Source organism: Haematobia irritans, chromosome 1, assembly GCF_050003625.1.
Source record: "Haematobia irritans isolate KBUSLIRL chromosome 1, ASM5000362v1, whole genome shotgun sequence".
NCBI classification, from domain to species: Eukaryota; Metazoa; Arthropoda; class Insecta; order Diptera; family Muscidae; genus Haematobia; species Haematobia irritans.
This window is the reverse complement of record NC_134397.1, coordinates 15,964,540-15,981,458: the sequence shown is the minus strand read 5'-3', so window position 1 is coordinate 15,981,458 and position 16,919 is coordinate 15,964,540. Positions and strand designations below refer to the sequence as shown.

Below are 16,919 nucleotides of genomic sequence, written 5' to 3'. Positions count from 1 at the left end.
TTTGTAAAAATTGTATTTCTATAGAAAATTTTGTCAAAATTGTATTTCTATAGAAAATTTTGTCAACATTTTATTTCTATAGAATTTTTTTTCAAAATTTTATTTCTATAGAAAATTTTGTCAAAATCTTATTTCTATAAAAAATTTTATTAAAATTGTATTTCTATAGAAAATTTTGTCAAAATTTTATTTCTATAGAAAATTTTGTCAACATTTTATTTCTATATAAAATTTTGTCAAGATTTTATTTCTATAGAAAATGTTGTCAAAATTGTATTTCTATAGAATTTTTTTAAAATTTTATTTCTACAGAATTTTTTCTAAAATTTCATTCCTATAGAAAAATTTCTCAAAAACATTTATAGAAACTTTTCCCAAAATTTTATTTCCATAGAGATTTAATCTACCAAAACTTCTTTCTATAGAAAATTTTGTCAAAATTTTATTTATATAGAAAATTTTATTTCTATCGAAAATTTTGTCAAAATTGTATTTCTATAGAAAATTTTGTCAACATTTTATTTTTATAGAAAATTTTATTTCTATAGAAAATGTTTTCAAATATTTCTTTCTATAGAAAATTTTGTCAAAATTGTATTTCTATAGAAAATTTTGTCAACATTTTATTTTTATAGAAAATTTTATTTTTATCGAAAATTTTGTCAAAATTGTATTTCTATAGGAAATTTTGTCAAAATTGTATTCCTATAGAAAATTTTGTCAACATTTTATTTCTATAGAACATTTTGTCAAGATTTTATTCCTATAGAAAATTTTGTCAAAATTGTATTTATATAGAAAATTTTGTCAAAATTGTATTTCTATAGAAAATTTTGTCAACATTTTATTTCTATAGAAAATTTTGTCAAGATTTTATTCCTGTAGGAAATTTTGTCAAAATTTTATTTTATAGAAAATTTTGCCAAAATTTTATTTCTATAGAAAATTTTGTTAAAATTGTATTTCTATAGAAAATTTTGTCAAAATTTTATTTCTATAGAAAATTTTGTTAACATTTTATTTCTAGAGAAAATTTTGTCAACATTTTATTTCTATAGAAAATTTTGTCAAAATTGTATTTCTATAGAAAATTTTGTCAAAATTGTATTTATATAGAAAATTTTGTAAAAATTTTATTTCTATAGAAAATTTTGTCAACATTTTATTTCTATAGAAAATTTTGTCAAAATTGTATTTCTATAGAAAATTTTGTCAAAATTGTATTTCTATAGAAAATTTTGTTAAAATTGTATTTCTATAGAAAATTTTGTCAAAATTTTATTTCAATAGAAAATTTTCTCAAGATTTTATTTCAATAGAAAATTTTATTTTTGTAGAATTTTTTCAAAATTTTCTTTCTATAGAAAATTTTTTCAAAATTTTCTTTCTATAGAAATTTTTTTCAAAATATTCTTTCTATAGAAAATTTTGTCAAAATTGTATTTCTATAGAAAATTTTGTCAAAATTGTATTTCTATAGAAAATTTTGTGAAAATTTTATTTCTATAGAAAATTTTGTCAAAATTTTATTTCTATAGAAAATTTTATCAAAATTTTATTTCTATAGAAAACTTTATCAAAATTGTATTTCTATAGAAAATTTTGTCAAAATTGTATTTCTATAGAAAATTTTGTAAAAATTTTATTTCTATAGAAAATTTTGTCAACATTTTATTTCTATAGAAAATTTTGTCAAAATTGTATTTCTATAGAAAATTTTGTCAAAATTGTATTTCTATAGAAAATTTTGTTAAAATTGTATTTCTATAGAAAATTTTGTCAAAATTTTATTTCAATAGAAAATTTTCTCAAGATTTTATTTCAATAGAAAATTTTATTTTTGTAGAATTTTTTCAAAATTTTCTTTCTATAGAAAATTTTTTCAAAATTTTCTTTCTATAGAAATTTTTTTCAAAATATTCTTTCTATAGAAAATTTTGTCAAAATTGTATTTCTATAGAAAATTTTGTCAAAATTGTATTTCTATAGAAAATTTTGTTAAAATTTTATTTCTATAGAAAATTTTGTTAAAATTTTATTTCTATAGAAAATTTTGTAAAAATTGTATTTCTATAGAAAATTTTGTCAAAATTGTATTTCTATAGAAAATTTTTTCAACATTTTATTTCTATAGAAAATTTTTTCAAAATTTTATTTTATAGAAAATTTTGTCAAAATCTTATTTCTATAAAAAATTTTATTAAAATTGTATTTCTATAGAAAATTTTGTCAAAATTTTATTTCTATAGAAAATTTTGTCAACATTTTATTTCTATAGAAAATTTTGTCAAAATTGTATTTCTATAGAAAATTTTGTCAAAATTGTATTTCTATAGAAAATTTTGTCAAAATGTTAGTTCTATAGAATTTTTTAAAATTTTATTTCTACAGAATTTTTTCTAAAATTTTCATTCCTATAGAAAAATTTCTCAAAAACATTTATAGAAACTTTTTCCAAAATTTTATTTCCATAGAGATTTAATCTACCAAAACTTCTTTCTATACAAAATTTTGTCAAAATTTTATTTATATAGAAAATTTTATTTATATAGAAAATTTTATTTCTATCGAAAATTTTGTCAAAATTGTATTTCTATAGGAAATTTTGTCAACATTTTATTTTTATAGAAAATTTTGTCAAAATTGTATTTCTATAGAAAATTTTGTCAACATTTTATTTGTATAGAAAATTTTGTTTCTATAGAAAATTTTGTCAACATTTTATTTCTATAGAAAAATTTCTCAAAACCGCATATAGAAACTTTTTCCAAAATTTTACCAAACCAAATTTCTACCAAACCAAAAATATTGTAGGGAAAGTAGGGAACTTTTTTTGTCCTTGTAGGATAAACCGAAAATTATCCCTGGCAACACTGTTCTAGAACAATATAACCCCTATGTTAATAAGTTAGTATTTATGTTAAATGGCATAAAGTAGGTGACAAAGAACAAATGAGGGTAAAATAATATTAAAAAAAAAATACTCACGATTGCATCCTAAATCATGGACCGTAATAAAAACGGCACGTTTCTCCTGTTGTGTTAAATCACCCTGTTGTATTTGTCAAAGGACAAAGGAGTAGAAAAAAACAACAAAAAATTATAAATTAATTGGGGGTAATATTTTTAATTAGTACCAATGATATATATGGAATATGTTTGTAATTGGGGGTAATATTTTTAATTAGTACCAAAGATACACATGGAATATTTTTGTCTATTTAGAGATATCGTTACAAATAATTATAAACTTAAAAGAAAAAAATTAAAAATTATTATATATTAATGTTTAGTTTTCTTAGTTGACCTTTGGAATTTTATAATTATTGGGATTTTTCGTTTAGCTTGAGGACCTCAATTATATATTAATTTGAATTTAATTTTTTACAAAAAGGGTGGCTGACAACAAGTGTTTCCATTTCAAATCATCACATCTTCATTTTTTCTGTGTATTTTGACAAATATATGTATTTGGATTCTTTATTGGCCATATAGTACAAAAAGTTAACTTATAAACTGAACTTTCTAAAAATTTAACAGAAATAAAGTGGGTCACAATAATGGTCCATTGTAGAAATTTTAACATTATTAAAAGATAATTTTTAGAAATATTAATGAAACAATTGATATAACATGGTAAACAATATATGAAAAAAAGGGAAAAAAATTAATGAAAATAGATAATAAAATAAAACAAAAAAAAATTAAATAAAATAAATAAAAAATTATTAATACATATTAAAAATATTCCAGTGTTAACTTGGTATCATTTCGTATCAGCTATCCACTAGTATAATGGGAATTTCAATTTTCTTTTGTACTTTCTTTATGTTCACTAATGTTCTCATACGTTCTACATAATTCTGTTTAAAATTCTTATACATCAAATAGTTAAGAATACAGAAGAAACTTGAAATGCATTTTATACATACCTGTACAGTTACCGTAAGTTCTCCACACTTGTCCGTATTAACAATATATTTCTGTGAATAAAAAATTGTTTTAATAAATAAAAGCGTGAACCTTCATAAGCATGATAAAGGGTCAAAAAGGACTAAAGGCTATGGAAGAGAGACAGACAGACATACACCAAGGTGTGGGGGAGATCATAGCTTATTTGCAAGAATAAATAAATTTACAACTTAGGTGAAATAAATATAAAATATGTGTGTGATATAAAATAAATATATACATGACATAAAGAGGATATGAAATGACCAATATGTTTTATTGAATAATTTTTTATGTATATGCAAAGTTGACGATAGGGTCATGTCCTGAATTACAGAATAGATATATAGTATATTAATAACACAATTTAAAGTAATTTTGATATTTTGCAATAAAATTACTATTGCAATTATCCAAGTACTTACACCTCTCATAAAACAACTCCAATTCAAATATTATTATTTGGTAATTTTATGAATTCTAACCTACACTGAAAAAAATATTTACTTGATATTAAAGATTATGCAACTTAAATTTTATGATGCAAAATTTACAAAATATTAAGGGCAAATTTCTTTAAAATAATTGAATTGTCAATTCAATAAAAGTTTATAATCTTTGCTTTAAAAATTTTTTTCATTAAATTTAGGACGCAAATTTTGTGAATTTGCGTCCCTCCGTTAAAGTCGCATGTCTTTGAATTAAGGCTAATTTTCCTTAAAGTAAAGAAACACATTTTCGATTTAAAGAATTTGTCCTTAAATTAACTGAAATATTGAAACTTAAGATTTAAGATCAAAACGCTTCAAATATAGGCTAAGACTTATTTTAAGGATTTAGCATCTTTGGTTTAAAGTTTTTTTTGGAATTAAGAAAACATTGTTTACTTTGAAGTATCCGTTATAATTTGGATTTTTAGACTGGCATTTGTTTGTACGTGAGTACCTTTATTAAACCGCGAAAAGGGAATGAAAAATTGATAAATGAGATCTGTAACTTAATTTAATATTATTGGTCCTAGATTTAAAGCCAGATAGGTCGCTAACAAAATTACTTTATTTTTGGCTCGGAATCAATACCAAAATCCTTAAGGGAAGGTAAAAATCTTTTGGATCCAAGTAAATTTTTTTTGAGTGTACATATAAGTCTTTTATAAAATGTTTTTGTTTCCCCATTCTTCATTCCTTTTATTATGAAAATTGAGTCATTACGAATAAATGATCAAAGAACGAAATCGTCTAAATTTTGTCCACGGAGCCTTTCCTTAAATTTTTATCCTACGCGACAGCCGCTTGACGGCTAAGCTGAAACAAGTTTATGCATTGACAGAGTGGTATCCATTGAAAATACAATTTAATATATTTCGAGCTATTGTAATATTAGTTGTACGACTAAATGTACAATCAGTGTTGCCTTTCATCGCCACTATTGAGAAAATGCTTTTACAGCCAATTTCTCATATACGAAACGAACAGCTGAAGGAAAATCAGCTGGTTTTGGCATTTCCGTCGAAGGAAAGTGTTCGTTTCGGATATGAGAAAGTGGCTGTTAGCCTGAATGATGCAAATTACATTTACATTTTAGACGCCGTCCATGCTATTCCATACGATAACGTCCATGTCCAAAATCGGGCCACTGAATTTGGCAGTCGACTCATCTCGACTCAAATATAGCCGCCAATTAATCATAATAATTTATTAAAAACAGAATGATATCCCAGCAAAAAAATTTGGAAGTTCTTCCAAAGGCACAACTTTAAAAGCACTTCCAGAAGATGCACTCCCAATGATGTTCTTTATTTTAACTACCCTGAAAGTTATTTTAATTCAAATTTTTATAACTTGGTTTTTTCATACTTTTAATGGGTAATTTTAACTTTTTTTGTTTCAAATAGGTTAAAAACAGAGTAAGAATTCATAAAATGGTACAAATCATTTAAATTTTGTCGAAAAAAATGCTAAATCCAATCTGAAAAAATTCTGAATTTTTGAAAATAGTTGAAGTCAAACGTTTCTAACAAGTGTTAGAAACCATTAAAAACTATAAAAAATTATAAAAATTATTTATTTGACAAAATATCACAGAATTTTTTAATTTACATCCAAAACATTGAATTTGGATAACACCTAAAGAAGTGATGTAAATTCAGTGCAACGGCTGTTTAAATGGAGGACTTCCGTCCTATGACAAGCCCATGTTAAATGCATCGCTTCTGCGTCAATTTTGCACCACTTCCGGATCCAAAAAGAACATTTTCATTACTTTTTTGGCGACGCTTTTTTTGCTGGGATATTAATAATTGTTGTATTTTGTACCAAAATTTTGAACTTTCGATCCACAATTAATGAATATTAGATTTCTATAATAATTTCGCAAAAATCTTGCTCAAAAGATATGAATGATATGTAAATTTGATTGTAAGATTGGTTGTACAACTAATCTCATAACGGTTCCGAAGACCTCAATTTGATTTTTTAATGGATAAATGTCCACCGTCGAATATACAAATTTACATCGGCTTTGCCGATGTATCAGCCTTTGCCGATAAAAATGGGTCCGAACGGTAATGTGATTAGTTATACAACCAATCTTACAATCAAATTTACATTTCTTTAAAATTTTTGTAAAATTATTATTATAGCAGCTTGATATTGATTGATTGTGGATGAAATGTTCATTCAAATTTTGGCAAAAACAACAAGAATTATTAATACATTTTTCGGTATTTTTATAATTTGTGGAGATGAGTCGACATATTCTGCGGTGACGTCGACTGCCCAAAATTGGTAGGCGGTGGCTAAAATCGACGGCGCTGCTCGGCTGCTTCATTCTAAGCTTACAAGCGAGGATTTTGCAAAATTATTATAGCTATTTGATTTCCAACGATTGCAGATAAAAAGTTCAATTCAATTCAATTGTGGTAAAAAAAAACAATTACAAAATATATATGTATTATAAATAAATTATTATAAAAAAAAATATTTTTGACTAATTGGCTGCAAAAGGTGAGTCGTATTCGGTGTCGACTGGTAAAAAGTGGTCCGCGGCGGCTAAGTCGGCGGCGTGATTCCGCGGTTTCATTCTCTAATCCTGAACCGCGGATTGTTGCGAGAGTCACCGAGATCTGTGAAGAGGAAGCCCTTGATGACTCAGTTGAAGCGGCTGATGTGACGGTGGTTGAAAATTTGGATGGTTCTACGGTTCCTCCAGATAAATCTTCACCATTGTAAGTCCGCTTGTGCTGCCTTAAAAGTTCTCCTGATGAAAGGAGACATAGATATAGTTCTTATTCAAGAACCATACATATATAAGAACAAGATCTGTGAATTAAGCACTCCGGGTTTCAAACTTTTGCATAATACGGGTAACGATATAAATCGAGCATGTATAATTGCTAAAAACGAACTAAACTTGTTTCTGCTTCCTTCATTGAGCAATGCAGACACTGTCGTAGCCAGTCTAGAGATATCCACATGCAAATATTGGGTATCTTCGGTCTACATGGGACATGATAGGGATATGCCACCCTGTGCCGTTAAGACCTTAGTTGAGGAGTCACTAAAAACAAAGACAAAACTCATTATGGGATGCGATGCAAATGCACATCATAGTATTTGGGGAAGTAGTGATACTAATGCAAGGGGAGAGTCGCTAATAGAGTTTATTTTGCGGAACAGACAAGAGGTTTTGGACGTAACGTTGACCTCTCCGGAACTGAATGATAAGATATCTGAGTGGCAAGTTTTGAGGGAACATAGCTTCTCAGATCATCGCTACATCAGTTTCAGATTGGCTGTTCGTACTTCAAAGACCATATTTCCGCCAAATGTTAGGAAAGCTGATTGGAATAGGTATAGGGAATCGTTCAATTTGATGATACCGGAAATGCCGGAGACAAATATGAGCACTGTGCAAGATATCGAACACGCAGTGGAGCGGATTACGAAGGCCTTCAACATTTCACTGAAAGCTGCTTGCCCTAGAGGAAAGCCAAGGGGAAAAAATCGGCCGCCATGGTGGACTACGGAGTTAAGTAATATGAGGAAATCCTGCAGGAAGCTCTTTAACAAAGCAAAGTCCACAAGAGCTCCGGAGGATTGGGACACTTACAAGATGAATCTGAGAGAATATAAACGAGAACTGAGAAGGTCTCAACAAAACTCTTGGGATGATTACTGTAGCATTATTGAGAATACGTCAGAGGCTTCCAGACTACGGAAGGTACTAGCATCCACTAACACCGCTCCAGGTTTCATTAAAACATCGGAGGGAAATTGGACAACGTCCAGTGAGGAGACGTTGGAGGTACTTTTGGACACACACTTCCCTGGAAATCAGACGGTTGAACCATGTTCCGGCGGTGTAACAGAGGCTCGGCGATCACTTCCTATCGAGGAAATTTTGTCGGAATCTAGAATAAAATGGGCTTTAAATAGCTTTGGACCATTCAAATCCCCCGGACCTGATGGAATTACTACGGCGGAGTTACAGGCAGTGGCTGAAAGAATTATCCCCTGGTTGACGGTGATATATAAACAATGTGTAAACTTAGCATATATTCCAGAAAAGTGGAGGGAAACAAAAGTCGTCTTCATACCTAAAGCAGGAAAAGCCTCTCACTCGAGTGCGAAGGATTTCCGACCAATCAGCTTATCCTCATTCCTACTTAAGACCCTGGAGAGGATGATAGACATGTATCTTAGAACTAGCGTGGATTCAAGTTTGCTCTCGAAACGACAGCATGCATACTCGAAGGGCAGGTCTACTGAGACCGCATTGCATGAACTGGTCAGCTTTATTGAAAGCTCACTATCTGTCAAAGAATACACAATCGTGGCGTTTCTAGACATCGAAGGGGCGTTCAATAATGTCCATCCGAGCTCGATATTAAATGGACTGACAACTCTGAATGTTGATCCAGGTATACTTAGGCTGTTAGACGAACTTCTAATAAAGAGACGTATTTCAGCCACACTAGGGCAAGCAAGCATACAAAGGTATGTGAACAGAGGCACTCCCCAAGGAGGAGTTCTATCACCTCTTCTTTGGAATGTTGCTATAAACAACCTTCTGGTTTCTCTAGAAAAAGAAAGGATAAAAGTGGTGGCATACGCAGATGATGTGGCGCTAGCAGTCAGGGGAAAATTCCCATCCACAATCAGAGATATTATACAGAGAGCTCTCCGGATGACTGAGAAATGGGCGAAAGATAATGGTCTTGGTGTAAATCCAGCAAAGACAGAAATAGTCATGTACTGCAAAGATCGCAAAACTCCCACGGTTAGGCCCATTTCCTTAGGGGGTACTGAAATTCCCTTTGGTGAGTGTGCAAAATACCTTGGCGTTATTTTGGACAGGAAGCTGAATTTTAGGCTTAATATTGAAGAGAGGGCGAGAAAAGCCACGGTAGCTTTGTACTCGTGCAAAAAGGCAATAGGGAAAAAGTGGGGACTTAGACCAAAAATTGTGCATTGGCTATACACGGCAGTGGTTAGACCTATAATGCTATATGGTGTTGTAGTCTGGTGGCCGGCACTTCTGAAACCGACTTGTTTAGATAAAGTTCAGCGTATGGCGAGCTTATGTATTTCAGGCGCATTTAGTAAGACAGGAACAGACTCCCTTAATGTCATGCTACATCTATTGCCTTTAGACATTTTGGCCAAACAGTCAGCTGCAACAACGGCTGTGCGGTTGCGCGAGCTATCGCTGTGGTCGGAAAAAATGTACGGTCATAGTTCGGTCCTCAAAGTAATGCCAGATGTGTCTAACGTAGTGGATTACACCCTGGCAAAACCACTTTTCGACAAAAAGTTTGAAACTCTAATTCCCAACAGTGAGGCGTGGTGTACACAGACCCCGGGGAATAAAAGATATATAGATTTCTATACTGATGGCTCCAAATTGAATGGACAAGTGGGGTTCGGAGTATATTCTAAAGATCTGGAAATTCGAATAGCGAAAAGATTACCTAATCACTGTAGTGTTTTTCAGGCTGAAATATTGGCAATAAGAGAGGTGGTGAATTGGCTGAGAAGTAATGTTCCAACAAATATTGGCATTAATATATACTCAGACAGTCAACCTGCAATAAAATCCTTGGACTCTGTGTTCCTTAACTCAAAAACGGCCATAGACTGCCGCAAATCTCTCAACGAGATGGCTGAGCAGTACAATATTCACCTAATATGGGTGCCTGGTCATAGGAACATACCGGGGAACTGTGAAGCAGATGTGTTAGCAAGGCTAGGAACTACCTTACAGATTCCATGCCTCTGGCCACCTGCAAGCTCTTACTGCGTGAGAAGGCTGTTATGATGGCCAATATTCGATGGGAAAATTGCAAGGGTTGTAACGACACCAAGCAAATATGGCCCCATTTAAACTTAAACCGCACACTAGATATGCTAGTGTTCTCAAGGCGTCAGATAGCACTCCTAATATCTGCTATAACGGGTCGCTGCCTGATAGGCGAATTTGCAAAAACTATAGGTGCGAAGTATAATGACTATTGTATAAGCTGTCATGACGTGGAGGAAAAGGAATCAATTAAACACCTCTTGTGTGAGAGTCCTGATTTTTGTGTAAGGCGTAAGCGAATTTTAGGAGCATATAGCTTTAGATTACTGGCTGACCTGGAAAACGTTAACTTAAGCAGTTTGTTAATGTTTTTGGAGCAATCTGGTTGGTTCCACAAAAGTAAATAATAGAGAAGGTTCAGTGGTTAAGACTAGAAGTGCCCATATGTAATAGGTACTTTTAGTTAAATGTGGTATCACAATGGACTGAATAGTCTAAGTGAGCCTGAAATTTAATCGGGCTGCCACTTTAACCTAACCTTAACTTAACCTTCTCTAATCCTATATATTGGTCACATCATAATTTATGTTCGACGACATAATCGATACTGCAACTTATTATTTTTTACTTATCACCGATTTGTACGGATAAACCGATAATATAAACGGCGCATTATTCATATCGGCTGTGCATAAGTTTTGCTTAATTATTATAGATATTATAGACCTGTTTTTTAAACCCTTTGACTACCGATGTCCACTTAGGAGGACATTAGAAAACGAAACCAAATTCTATTTCGCCACTTAGATTCGATGGTATATTAAAGTAGAGGATTTAATCTAAATAAGCTATAAATATTTTCCAAACTGGTGAGCACAAAAACACATTTTTTTATAAACTTTTTTAACAATATACGAGAAATACGTAATTTTCTTCTGTACGTCTCTAGTAAATGTACTTTCATACATGACCTACGAGTATACCGAATATTATTTCGGAATCTTTTTTGCGTTTTTTCTCATACATCGATTGATATTATTGGCCAAAAATTATTTTCGAATGGTCATTTGGCCAGTATTCAAGAATTAAGTTTTCATAGCTCTTGAATTAATTGATGTAGGTCCTAAAACTTAAAATTTTTATGCCCTCCGCCATAGGATGGGGGTATATTAACTTTGTCATTCCGTTTGTAACACATCGAAATATTGCTCTAAGGCCCCATAAAGTATATATATTCTGGGTCGTGGTGAAATTCTGAGTCAATCTGAGCATGTCCGTCCGTCTATCTGTTGAAATCACGCTAACTTCCGAAAGAAACAAGCTATCGACTTGAAACTTGGCACAAGTAGTTGTTATTGATGTAGGTCGGATGGTATTGGAAATGGACCATATCGGTCAACTTTTACGTATAGCCCCCATATAAACGGCCATATCGGTCCACTTTTACGTATAGCCCCCAAACTTGGCTTGCAGACCCTCTAAGAGAAGCAAATTTCATACGATCTGGCTGAAATTTGGTACATGGTGTTAGTATATGGTCTCTAACAACCATGCAAATTGGTCCACATCGGTCCATAATTATATATAGCCCCCATATAAACCGATCCCCCAATTTGGCTTTCGGAGCCTCTAAGAGAAGCAAATTTCATCCGATCTGGTTGAAATCTGGTACGTGGTGGTATATGATATTTAACAAAAGTGGGCCATATCAGTCCATAATCATATATAGCCCTCATATAAACCGATCCCGAGATTTGGTTTTGGAGCCTCTTGGAGGAGCAAATTTCATCCGAGTCAGTTGAAATTTGGTACATTGTGCTAGTATATGGCCTTTAACAACCATGCCTAACTAGGTCCATATCGGTCTATAGTTATATATAGCTCTCAGATAAATCGATCCCCAATCACACACAAATTGGTCCAAATCGAGTTCCTAATTATATGTAGCCCCCACATAAGCAACCCCCATATTTCAATTCTGGCTCTCTACGTACCGTGCAAAAGTCCATATCGATTCGTAATTATTTGTAGACTTACCTATACATACCTTTTTTGTCTAATATATACCATGTATGGACTAACTCACAATTTAGAAAACGATTTAAGATACCAAAACCCAAGTAATTCGATTGTGGATGACAGTCTTTCGTATAAGTTTCTACGCAATCCATGGTGGAGGGTACATAAGATTCGGCCTGGCCGAACTTACGGCCATATATACATGTTTTCTATATGCTATTCGTACAAGTAAAAAACGAAGAACAATTAAAGTTTTTAACATTTGGTTTATTTCGGTAGTGAAAGGGTTAAGCTTTTTCATCGTTCAGCTTCCAATGTATGGATATTGATTGATAGGAGGTTATATTTCGTTTGAGATGAACCGACTTCATCAGTGGTAACGTGGACTGGACAAAAATCATAGATTCGGAACAATTACGAGAATTGTACTGCTGAACAATTGATAATTGTGGCACATTTATTTTCTAATATGTACTTCCCAATACCAACTATTTTTCATTTTTTTAATCTTAATTTCCATTGACCCATTTTTATTCTTAACAGCTATATCATGTAAGTGTCAATCCATTTTCCATACGCCAGTATCATTATACGAGCACACCACAGCAAAACTTAAAAGTCCAGTAAAGAAGAGTGAGTATGAAATATTTCACTAATTCTGCAAATGTTGATGCATTAGGTATGTTCCACCTATCCTATATTTCGAAGTTTGACCAGTGCAGTGGAAAGAATTGGACAAAGAATACACGCACAGAAAAAACATGTTTGGACATGGTTGCCACATCCATTTAATGCTTATTTAGAGTATGTAATTGTCGCGAAAACTATGTATTTTGTCTTTGTAAAAATAATTTTCGTGCGGAGAAAAATATATGTTGGCAATAAGCTTATAAATGGTTCTCAAATGCCGCAAACATGTTCTATTATTTAAATGATAGAATTTGAGACCATTATATGGTCAGGAAAATCATGTACCTGACCATTCAATTTTTTTACTTTTTTGCAGAGAAAAAAGTATTTTTATAGTTTACGTATAGACATGTCTACAACCATTACATGGCCATAAAGACCATGTACATTGTTTTCGTGAGCATTTAATTTTTTAATTTTTTAGCAGCGACAAGAATTTTATAAAAACATTGAGCAGGTACACACGATTTTCATTTTGCGCGTCAGTCGTGTGTTGATTGTTTCTTGGAATGGACGGAGAATACGGAATTATTGTGTTTTGAGTTAATTTATTTATTCAGAAATGGCACGTGGTTTTATGTGAATACAAAAAAGGAAAGTGTAATTGAAACAAATGTACCTGGTTTTTGTTCTGCATTTTGACATATGGTATAATTTATTTTTATTTGCAGTTATATGATGTCTGTGTTTGTACATTTGATGGGCACGAAGTAAATATGGAATGATTACTTATTGTTGAAATTGAACCAAACTAGAGTGTGTAAATATATGTGATGTTTGCTTGCACGACATTATAAATACAAATAAACAATGAATTAGTTTATAAATAAATAAAAACAAATAAATAAAGTTGATTTTGTGTTTTCTTTTCTCAAGCGGCGTCCTTTTTTCGACGACGAAAAAAGTTTTTTCATAAAAATCAAAACATTTTAGGTTGTGACCATGTTCTTTTAACTCGAAGAAAAACATTTTTGACGAATAACATAACATTTTAGATCGTGACCATTGTCTTTTAATGGAAACAAAATTCTTTTTATCAATATAATAACATTTTAGATGAGGACAATTGTATTTTTCTTAGAACCATGTTCACTGAGCCAACATGGTTGCAGGTTAAAATGTTACATGGTCGCCGCAAAAATTGCTGCTATCATATTATTTTGCTCTTCGAATATGATTGTGACAATCATGTTTCTTCTCTGCGTGTAGGAGTGTTGGTTTTCCCACTAGCAGGTGTATGCTTATTTAATTTATGACTTACTACCATTTTCATAAAGCTCCGTTAGTGTTTCGTTAACTAACCAACTTTTAAACCGTATTATGGACGAAGCTGTCATCTTGCCTTTCGTTTTTCACGTTGAAATTTTCGCGGTTACTTTATTAAAACAGTTCAATATAAAGCAGATAAATTAACTTAATTGATGTACAGTTTCTTGTTCCTCTAGATTTTGGCAAGACTTTAAAGGAATGTGTTTGTTTTCATTTATAATTTTGATTATATAATTTAATTTTTTAATCAAAATTCGGAAGACTAATGGTGTTTTCTTTTCTTGTAAAAAATGTGTACTTTTTTGCATTTTGCCCGGAAAATTTACTTTTTAGGTTATTTTCTAAACAAACATTCAAAAATGCGAAAATGCTTCGAATTCTGTTGTGAAAATAGTGCCACGCGTAGAGGCAAATTGCGGACACATTCAGCAGTACCGACGAGAGTGCTGCAATTGCCCTGATTGCTCCTTTGAATTTTTTCTGCCCGATGAAATGATAGTTTTTTTAGGTTGCTGGCGCACATTCTATAGCAAAGCACTTTTTGCAGAAAAGAAAACACAATAAGTCAGTTAAAAAAAGTGATGATCATTTTTATACCCTTCACCACTACTATGGTACAGGGTATAAGTTTGTGCATTTGTATGTAACGCCAAGAAGGAGTAATCATAGACCAACCTTTTAGTATACGGATCGGCTTAGAATTAAATTCTGAGTCGATTTAGCGATGTCCGTCTGTCTGTCTGTCCGTCTGTCTGTCTGTCTGTCTGTTGGTGTATTTTTGTGTGCAAAGTACAGCTCGCAGTTTTATTCCGATTGTCCTAAAATTTGGTACAGGGTCCTGTTTCGGCTTAAAGACGATCCCTATTGATTTTGGAAAAAATCGGTTCAGATTTAGATATAGCTGCCATATATATTTTTCACCGATCTGGTCATAATTGGCGTGTATATCAACCGATCTTCCTCAAATTCCGTACATCCAAATATTTTATGAGTCTCGAAAAACTTGCAAAATATCAGCCAAATCGATTCAGATTTAGATGTAGCTCCCATATATAGCTTTCGCCCGATGTACACTCATTTGCCCACAGAGACCAATTTTTTGCTCCGATTTAGTTGAAATTTTGCATAGGGAGTAGAATAAGCATAGTGACTATGCGTGCCAAATTTGGTTGAAATCGGATCAGATTTGGATATATCTCCCATATATAGCTTTCGCTCGATTTACACTCATGACCACAGAGGCCAATTTTTAACTCCGATTTAGTTGAAATTTTGCACAGGGAGTAGAATTAGCATTATAGCTATGCGTGTCAAATTTGGTTGACATCGGTTCGGATTTAGATATAGCTCCCATATATGTTTTTCTGATTTCGACAAAAATGGTCAAAATACCAACATTTTCCTTATAAAATCGCCACTGCTTAGTCGAAAAGTTGTAAAAATGACTCTAATTTTCCTAAACTTCTTGTACATATATATCGAGCGATAAATCATAAATAAACTTTTGCGAAGTTTCCTTAAATTGCTTCAGATTTAAATGTTTCCCATATTTTTTTACTAACATTGTGTTCCACCCTAGTGCATTAGCCGACTTAAATTTTGAGTCTATAGATTTTGTAAAAGTCTATCAAATTCTGTCCAAATCGAGTGCTATTTAAATATATGTATTTGGGACAAACCTTTATATATAGCACCCAACACATTTGACGGATGTGATATGATATCGAAAGTTTAGATCTACAAAGTGGTGCAGGGTATAATATAGTCGGCCCCGCCCGACTTTAGACTTTCCTTACTTGTTTTAATTCAAAATGTATTTCAAACAATCAATTGTTGTTCCAAATAAAAACTCTAAGTCATTTCAGAAAGTAATTGAAAATTGTTACCTTTTCTAAATAAAAAAATTATTGAGTTTTGCAATCAACATCAATTACATCTTTAATTGAATCAATTTTTTAATCAAGAATTTTTTCTATGCCCAATTAAAACTTTGATTGATATTATCATTTTCATGATTGAAGACACTTCAATTGGATCAATTAATTTCGTGATTGGATCAGAAAAAACAATTTTGTGTGTTGTTAGAGACCATATACTAACACCACGTACCAAATTTCAACCGGATCGGACGGACGGATGGACGTGGCTAGATCGACTCAGAATTTAACTATGACCCGGAATATATATACTTTATGGGGTCTTATAGCAATATTTCGATGTGTTACAAACGGAATGACAAAGTTAATATACCCCCCATCCTATGGTGGATGGTATAAAAAATATCGTGTCGATAGGATCAAAACATTTTTATACGCTCAATAAAAACAAATCTGCAGATTGTGAATGGAATTACTTAATTTTAATTTTCCAATAAAAGTTATTCAGTATAAACTTGCAAGACAGTAAGAATACATTTTACTCTCTTGATTAAAATTAGCAAAAATGTAAATAGGGATGCCAGATTTTGAAGAGGCAAAAAGAGCACACTTTTTCAAATAAAATATAAACATTTAATTCCAATTTATTGAAATATAATTCATTTAAACATAACAAAAAGGTTCATAACATAAACATAAAATAACCCACTTTCAACTCAAGCTAATTTTCTTACAATACTTTGTAAGTCATTTTTTTCTGGAAATTTTCTTGGATCACGTCCACCGCTGCATAAATTTTAAATTTTGGAAAAG

The 16,919-nt window shown here is 31.5% G+C and overlaps 1 protein-coding gene across 8 annotated transcripts in view; it reads right to left on the bottom strand.

Annotated features, from left to right (window-relative positions):
* Nucleotides 1-16,919, bottom strand: part of LOC142220337 (uncharacterized protein ZK1073.1) — a 99,968-nt gene that overhangs the window by 13,046 nt on the left and 70,003 nt on the right. For all 8 annotated transcript variants that reach the window (XM_075289424.1, XM_075289421.1, XM_075289420.1 and 5 more), the window contains 2 exons: nt 3,933-3,983; nt 2,989-3,052 (listed from right to left, as the gene is read on the bottom strand). In XM_075289424.1, coding sequence (XP_075145539.1) covers nt 2,989-3,052; nt 3,933-3,983 — 115 coding nt within the window. The remainder of the gene's footprint in view (nt 1-2,988; nt 3,053-3,932; nt 3,984-16,919) is intronic.